The sequence below is a fragment of the Ostrinia furnacalis genome, unplaced genomic scaffold (assembly GCF_004193835.3).
Source record: "Ostrinia furnacalis isolate ACB-3 unplaced genomic scaffold, ASM419383v2 OfSCF7470, whole genome shotgun sequence".
Lineage (NCBI taxonomy): Eukaryota > Metazoa > Arthropoda > Insecta > Lepidoptera > Crambidae > Ostrinia > Ostrinia furnacalis.
Window position 1 is genome coordinate 105,416 of NW_021137709.1, and position 8,542 is coordinate 113,957.

Consider the following 8,542-nt stretch of genomic DNA (forward strand, 5'->3'; position numbering starts at 1 on the left):
TTATGTTACTCACTGAATTCCTATTACCAGAAAAGATTAATCAAATTCGTAATTATAGACTTACGTCACGCTGGCAGGTGGCAATGGCTCAGAAGGGAAGAACGCCACGGGACTGTTAACTGGACGCCATATCTAGGGGCCTCGAGGAATATACGACTAAGTAGTATGAACTTCAATGTAAGGGAATGTACATAATTTGTTACTGTATTTATTACTAAAAGAACCTCGTTCGTTAGACGCAGCAGCCGTGAGTCTTATAACTTTTTGAGGGGTTATAAACTTACTCTACACCGCTTAAAAGCGCTAGTGTTCCATAAAATACCCACTTACACGGTGATTAATTGTGATTTTTTTATAAGTTTACCTGCAAATTTCCTAAACTACTTTCTTGCGGAAAAACAATCAGGTTTCCTGAAAGTTGAACGTGACGAACGCGCCTGCCCGCCCGTAAACAGCTGACCGGCCGTCGAACCCGTGTCGTCACCATGCCCCGTGTATCGTGACGTTGTCACATGTAATTGTGACAAAGCCAGATAGAGTTGTGAACACAAACATAAACATGGAATCGTGGGTTATTTTACGAGTATATTATGAAATCTTATTCATTACAACATTCTAACTTCAAAAGGGTTGAAAGTTGAACGTGGCGATCGCGACCCGACGGGCATAAACTGGGCCCGGGCGATTACCCCGTGTCGTCACTGATACGACGCGGCCTAGACAAGCGTGACGTTACACGGGGTAGTCCAGCCAATACAAGTTATCAAACTAGGTGACTAATTAAACCTACTATGAATGGCAGCGAACTATGTAATGTCCCTAGACGTGAATAAACCTGTCTTTGATTTCATCATACATTTTGTATGTTCTTTTTAAATTAAATTAACACATAGTGCAGATATCTTTATTTACTGAAATTGTTAATTTTTAGACTTTATTTATACCTACAATGAAAACTCCTGAAAATTGCGATTTTCTGTTACGATAATACGACAACATGTGCTTCAATACAATTTCTTGATATGCTCTTGATCTTGATACTGAATTACAAATAACTTTAAAATTTAAAATTGGTAACTCTATATGTGTTATAGAATGCTGTTTGTTTTCCTAACAATAAAATAAAAATAAATAAAATAAAATAAAACTGTTGAAAACATTTATGTGAAAACAAACATAAAAGATTATCTTGATAAAGCCTACTCCTCATATAAGCTATTTTTGGAATGCCTGAGGTGCTCGGAGTGTTTTTATGTGCTCCACCTCTTTTAGGCAATAATGGGGAATAAAGTAAAGTCTTTGAGAATGCATGGTTTTACAATGTTCTACCATGATAGTTGATTGGAAGATTTTTCTTTCATAAAATATTCAAATACGAGTAAAGTAACTTTTTTCAATCTGCGGTGGAATTGTGTAAAGCAATCGTAATCATTTGACAGTTCATAACGTACGATAAAGTCAGTTAAACAAAGCGTTTGACAGAATAATCGTACGTTATGAACTGTCAAATGATTACGATTGCTTTACACAATTCCACCTCTGAACTATGAAATTTTTATTATTTCATAGAATGTTTTAGTATAGTCTGTTAGGGTTTTGATTACAGAAAGTTTACAGCTTATCAGCAGCAACAAATGGCGGATAAAATGTAAAAGTAAAACTTTTTTTTAAACGAGAACCCGAATTTAATTACTGGCTACACGAACACTACTCTTACGTAGGTGTAGCTTCTGAGGCGTAAGTCAACTCGCCATAAAAGCTTTTAAAACTTAACGACCATCATTACATTACGGAAACCTCGCACTCAGTCATTAGTGGATCTAATACGTGTACATCTACGTACTTAAAACCTAAGGACAAGCTTTCAACCAAAGTGGGAGACTAAACTTTTTAGTAAGTATTTTATATTATGTAATAAGCGATTAAGGTAACAGGGAAGCGCTGAACGCAGGCCGCTACCAATCGATTAACATGGAAAGCATTGGGGGAGGCCTACTTATGTTCAGCAGTGGACGTCCTATGGCTGAAATGATGATGATAATGAAGCGTTTAACAGGTTATTCAAATCAGTGATAAAATACGTCTTAAATCTCAACAAATAATTACTTGCAAGTTTAGTTCAATTACATTCAAAAGATTTGGAATAATATCAATGCTTTGAATATTTTATGAGCGCTTTCTTTTGCAAGTTGGACAGATGACATTATAAGGGTAGGATGAGATTGACACAAGGAGCATACGTTATTCATACGCACCAACAAACAGTTGGATTTAATAAGGGTAGCGGCTAGCTAGATGATGGATGATGATGAGTCGATACTATCTTTATTTATACAAAAGTAGAAAAAAATATAAATGATTGAATTGAAATACGTACCTATGTATCGATATAACCTCCGAGAAGGGCAATTTCGTAAATTAAAATCTATTCTAGATAACATAGACAGAGATAAATCGCCCTACATGAAGCAAGATATTGGAGTAGGTAGCTGTTCAAAATCTAATTCAATTGATGCATTATTTCAGGCAAAGCAATTTGTTTCAGTACCTAACCAATGGTTTTATTTCAACTTATACATTTAGGTAAGTTTAGGTTACAAAACATTTTTCACGAATTTATTTTTTCCTAGTAGGTATGAGAATTTATTCTCCACGGCATCATAATTGCCTACCTAAATTCGTATGTAATTCTTTAGTTAATTTTGTTGAATTTAGTGGTCATGATCAGTACAAGCTCTTCATGATTAAGACTTTTCGATGAGAAACAATTGAGAAAAGTCGATGTGAACCAAAAAGCATTTAGTGTAAAGGCCGTTGATCAGCAAGGCGCAGCCGATGCGTACGCAAACACTGCCGGCAGTGTGTACCCAGCCTCACGCCCGCTTTGAAGTCATTCGATCTTCGAACTCTATCGCCTCCGCCTGCCCTTTGTTTCACGAACTTCCTGAAAAGGTTATCGGATCATTGTAGGCCAATGCACCTTTGATTTGTTACTATTGTTTCGTGTCATCGATTTCACAATTTCGTTTTTTATTCATTTCAAAATAACGTGGAAGGGTGAGAATGCAAAAAAGGCAAAAGTTAAAGAAGTATAAATAAGAACCATTATTGGCCTTATACTATTAGGTAGTAGTAAACTAGTAGGTTTTACTGCTGCACTGCAACTGCGGGCAGCGCAGGACCGTGCATTGTGGAAAACCTTGGAGGAGGCCTTTGTCCAGCAGTGGACGTCATTTGGCTGAAACGAACTGTTGGGTAGTTTTATCTAGATTTATATTGGTTGTATATGTGGGTATGCGCTATACAATAATAAACCAGTCAGTTTCTAGTCTCTGTGTTTGATTGACGTTACACTGGCGACGGGCTGCTTTTAAGCAAATAATCGAATCCAACGCGCGTGATTTTTTGTGTTAAAATGCCTATTGGTACATTGGAACCTTTTGATGTACACTCTAAGCAATGGCCATCGTATATTCGTCGCGTGAAACAATATATTTTACTCAACGAAATCAAGGACGAGTTACGTGTACCGTTATTAATTACGGTTGTGGGTGAAACAACTTATTCGCTTATGTGTGACTTGTGTGCTCCCAATGACCCTGAAACAAAAACATTCGACGAGTTGGTGAAATTACTATCCAATCATTTGGAACCACAGCGGTCCGAGATTGCAGAACGCCACGTATTTCGTTTACGGCGACAGCGACCGGGCGAATCGATGTCGGATTACCTACAAGATTTGAAACACTTAGCTACAACATGTAACTTTGGGACGTCGCTCGAAGAGAACCTACGCGATCAATTTGTGTCAGGACTGTCAAACGTGGCGATGAGATCGAGAATTTTTGCCGAGAAAGATATCAAATACAAAGAGGCGGTGGAACTGGCTCTGGCGCTGGAGGCCGCAGAGAGACATGCGGAGGTGAGCGCTGCGACATCTGCAGCCACGACCTCGGGTGCGGGCGGCGAAGCTGGGGGCGAGGGCCTACACAGCACGAGCGCGAGGCGGGCGCAGGCGGCGGCCGGGCGCAGGGGCCCGGGGCAGCGGCGGGCCGCGGCGGGCGCAGCCGGGGCCGGGCCGAGCGCTGCTTACGCGCCGCAGAGCTGCTGGCGGTGCGGCAAGGCGCACCGGGCGGATCGGTGCCGATATGCCAATTATAATTGTGACGAGTGTAATCAACGTGGTCATTTAAAAGTGATGTGTCAACGCGTACGCGGTAGTGTGCAATCAGGTCGACAAAATTACGTAAGTGAGGACTTCTCTGAAGATGAGGACTTATTCAACATCGATCTGGTATGCAAAGGTAACAAACCGTTTTTTATTAAAGTGGAAGTGGACAATCTTTCGATTGAGTGTGAAATAGATACTGGAAGCCGCATTTCAGCAATTAGCGAACAATTTTACAACAAAATGTTTTCACATAAAAATATTGTGTCAGATAACTTAATGTTACGATGCTATTCGGGCACTCCAATTCAGTCATTAGGATTTATTACGGTAAATGTTAAGCTGGGCGAAGTAGTCGCTAGTAATTTACATTGTTATGTAATAAAAAACGGAGGGCGTCCGCTCTTAGGCAGGGATTGGATCAAAGCTTTAAATATTAAACAGTTAAATTTCAATGAAATCATTGAAGATCCATGTGTGAGTAAGCTCGCAGCAGAATTTCCAGAAGTGTTTACTGACAAATTAGGGAAATGTAAGAAGTTACTCCAATTGCAATTGACTGATAAAGAACCGGTTTACGTGCGAGCGCGACCGGTGCCCATCGCGCTGCGCGCGCGCGTCGAGCGCGAGCTCGAGCGACTCGAGGCCGAGGGAACCATCTACCGAGTGGATCACTCAGACTACGGGACGCCTATAGTACCAGTTATTAAGGAGAATGGGGATATTCGTATCTGTGGAGATTTTAAGGTCACCGTCAACCAAAAGCTAAAACGTGAGTACTATCCTCTTCCTCGTATTGAAGAATTATTTGCTGTTTTGAGCGGGGGCAAGGAGTTTACTAAAATAGATTTGACACATGCATACCAGCAAACAATCTTAACAGAGGACTCACAACCGTGTACGGCCATCACAACGCATGTGGGCACATTTGTTTATCGTCGTACCCCGTTCGGTTTATCGTGTATTCCAGAAAAATTCCAAAAATTAATGGAAGAAACGTTAAGGGGCATACCGTCGACGGTAGTTTTCCTTGATGATATATGCTGTACCGGTAATGATAGGGTTTCACACTTAAACAATTTAAGGCAAATATTAGTGAGATTAAAAGAAATGGGTTTAACTGTTAAATTAAGCAAGTGCAGTTTTTTACAAAAAAGTGTCAAATATTTAGGGTTTATAATTGACGAAAATGGATTACACCCCGATAAAAAAAAGGTGGAGGCCATTAGTAACGCACCTGTACCTGGTGATACCACTCAATTAAGAAGTTTCCTGGGCCTTTTAAATTATTACGGTAAATTTATTCCGAAATTGAGTATTATTTTACACCCACTACACGAACTTTTAAAAAAAGGAGTCAATTGGAATTGGAGCCCGGAGTGCAATAAGGCTTTTATAGAGGCAAAGCAGGCCTTGCTGGGAGATAAGGTTCTAGCTCATTACGAGGAGGGCAGGCCGCTGGTACTCTCGGTAGACAGCAGCGCCTACGGGCTGGGCGCCGTGCTCGCGCATCGCTTCCCAGACGGCGAGCGTCCGGTCAGCTGTGTGTCGCGCTCGCTCAACGAAGCGGAGCGAAACTACAGCCAGATTGACAAAGAGGCGTTAGCGATATTTTATGGCATAACTAGGCACCATCAATATCTTTTTGGGAGAAAATTCGAATTGCGTACGGATCATAAGCCGCTAAGTTACATTTTTGATACTAAAGTAGGCATTCCACAGACCGCGGCCAGCCGTTTGCAGCGATGGGCGGCACGTTTAGCTGCATATGATTTTACCATACAATTTGTTAAATCCAAAGATAACGGGCCCGCGGACGCCCTGTCGCGCCTGCCGTTAGCACGCGAAGGAGGTGACGTCAAATCAATTAGTTACATTAACTTAGTTCAAGAAAGTTTACCAGTAAATTTTCACGATGTTAAGAAAGAAATTAATAAAGATGTGACTTTAAGTAGGATCGTAGGATATGTCAAATTTGGGTGGCCGTCGGAACCGAATTGTGAAGAAGAAAAACCTTATTTTGCTAGGAAAAATGAGATATTACTAGATTTTGGGTGTTTAATTTATAAATATCGTATTATTATACCTCCGAGCTTACAAGTCCAAATTTTGAAAGAGATACATCAAGGCCATTTGGGTGTTAATAAAATGAAAAACTTGTCACGCAATTATGTTTATTGGCCGAGTTTAGATCGTGATTTGGAAAATCTATGCCGATCATGTGAGGCGTGCCGGGCGGTGCGCGACGCCCCGCCGCGGGCGCAGCTCCATCCGTGGGAGTTCCCGCTGGTCCCTTGGCAGCGCTTGCATGCCGACTTTGCTGAGTTGCTGGGCAAAAAGTACTTAATAATAGTAGACGCCCACTCAAAGTGGATTGAGGCGCTTCCTATGACGCGGACAGATTCACAAGCGACTATCACAGCATTTATGTCGGTGTTCAGTAGATTCGGCTTACCTTCACAACTCGTAACCGATAATGGCCCCCCATTTTTCTCACAAGAGTTTAAAGAATACTGCATCAATAATTGTATAAAACATGTGACTACCGCTCCATACAGGCCCCAGGGCAATGGAGCGGCAGAAAATGCAGTCAAAACTGTAAAAAAGGCCCTCAAAAGAGCTATACATTCTGGTGAGAATGTCTTACAAGCTTTATATAAGTTTTTGTTATATTATAGAAATTGTGATCACGCTACTACGGGTGTGTCACCGGCAGTATTATTGGCGGGACGCCGCATGCGCACGCGGCTCGATGCCTTGCGGCCCGACGTCGCGGCGGTGGCGCAAGCGGCGCAGCGCCGCCAGGCGGCCGGCGCCGGGGGCACGCCTACTCCCCAAGTACAGGTCGGCGAGCCGGTACTCGCACGCGACTACTCCGCGCGGTCTGAGAAATGGTCTTTAGGAACTGTATCTAAAGTGACGGGACCAGTGTCCTACCGGGTCGATACTGGTAACGGGGTCGAGTGGCGAAGGCACCGAGATCAAATTTTGCCAGTTGGTAACAAATCTAGATTGTCATTATCGCGTGCGAGTATTGGAACTCAAAAAGGGGAGAAAAGTAGTAGTGACTTAGAGGAAAATTATGAGGACGCATCAGAGGGGACCGGCGCGAGCGGAGACGAGGCGCCGCCGTCGCCGCGCGCGCCGCCGACGCCGCGCGCGCCGACGCCGCCGCCGCCGGGGGCTTCGGCGCGGGCGGTAAGGGCTTTCGTGCGGTCACAAAATAAAAAGTAAAATGTCAATTGTAATACTTACTTGGTTTAAAACTGTAACACGTATTAAGAAAATAAATAACAGACATAAGATTGTTTAATTAATTTAAAACTGTAACACGTATTAAGAAAATAAATAACAGACATAAGATTGTTTAATTAATTAGTACCACTTAGGTAATTTAAAGGGGAAAGGTGTTGGGTAGTTTTATCTAGATTTATATTGGTTGTATATGTGGGTATGCGCTATACAATTTATAATAAACCAGTCAGTTTCTAGTCTCTGTGTTTGATTGACGTTACACGAACGAAACTAGTAGGTAGTTTGAATTTGTATTAGTCTAATAATTCGTTGCGGTTGATGACTGCTGCGTGGGAGAAAAGGCAAAATTCCCCGTAAATATGAATATTTACTTTGGTATAAATTTCGGAAGTTGCCTTCCGTTTCTATTTACTTTCGGTTTATAATTTGGTTAGTCAAACTATGAAAATGTTTTAGATATTATCCCCTTTGAAAGCTCGTAAAATGCTCGCGCATTTCTGTGGTTAGTGATTCCATTTGTGTTTTAGGTTGTCGGCGAACTGTTATTAATAAAAAAAAATATTTTGATTATTTTCCTAGTTACCCTAATACATAAAATTAGGTACCTCTTTATTCAGCTATATTATAAACGTGTTAATAGACAGCTGTAAGGTTTTACCAGTAAATATCATACATAGTATAGGCAGGTATGCCTTCTAAATTATTCTTGTCATCTCACACTGGATAATATATCTATTTCCATCATCACCTGTTAAACTTTTCTTGTTTGCAAAGTTTCTCCTCCTGGTCCAAGTGACTGTTTCTTATCACTACGAGTTATTTTCCAATATTACTTTTTAATGTAAGGACAGTTCATTGCACCTTTAAAATAAGTAGGTTTATGACTATTTACCTAACTTGTAAACCTCAGGTACTTCAGGTTGACTAGAAACTAGAACTTGCTGTTTGTTGCTGTCATTTCATAGGTTGATTGATGTCCTGCTGGCGCATTTCGAAGAACATCAAGAATAAAAAGTCATGTGAAAGAATTTCTTAAATTACCTTTTACAAAGAATATCTAAATGTTGAAAATGAAGATGAAAAATGGTTTATTTACAAAGTCAGGTAGGTTGTACAAAC

General features: G+C 41.1%; 1 protein-coding gene across 1 annotated transcript; it reads left to right on the plus strand.

Annotated features, from left to right (window-relative positions):
- The first annotated feature begins 3,256 nt into the window (after window positions 1-3,256).
- Window positions 3,257-7,481, plus strand: LOC114364818 (uncharacterized protein K02A2.6-like). The gene has a single exon (XM_028321130.1). The coding sequence runs from the start codon at window positions 3,416-3,418 to the stop codon at window positions 7,400-7,402; it is 3,987 nt and encodes a 1,328-aa protein (XP_028176931.1). The 5' UTR covers window positions 3,257-3,415; the 3' UTR covers window positions 7,403-7,481.
- Window positions 7,482-8,542: the final 1,061 nt, after the last annotated feature.

Bases quoted from the DNA above. Each gene is read 5' to 3' on its own strand.
- LOC114364818 (XM_028321130.1), top strand. From the start codon at position 3,416: ATGCCTATTGGTACATTGGAACCTTTTGATGTACACTCTAAGCAATGG.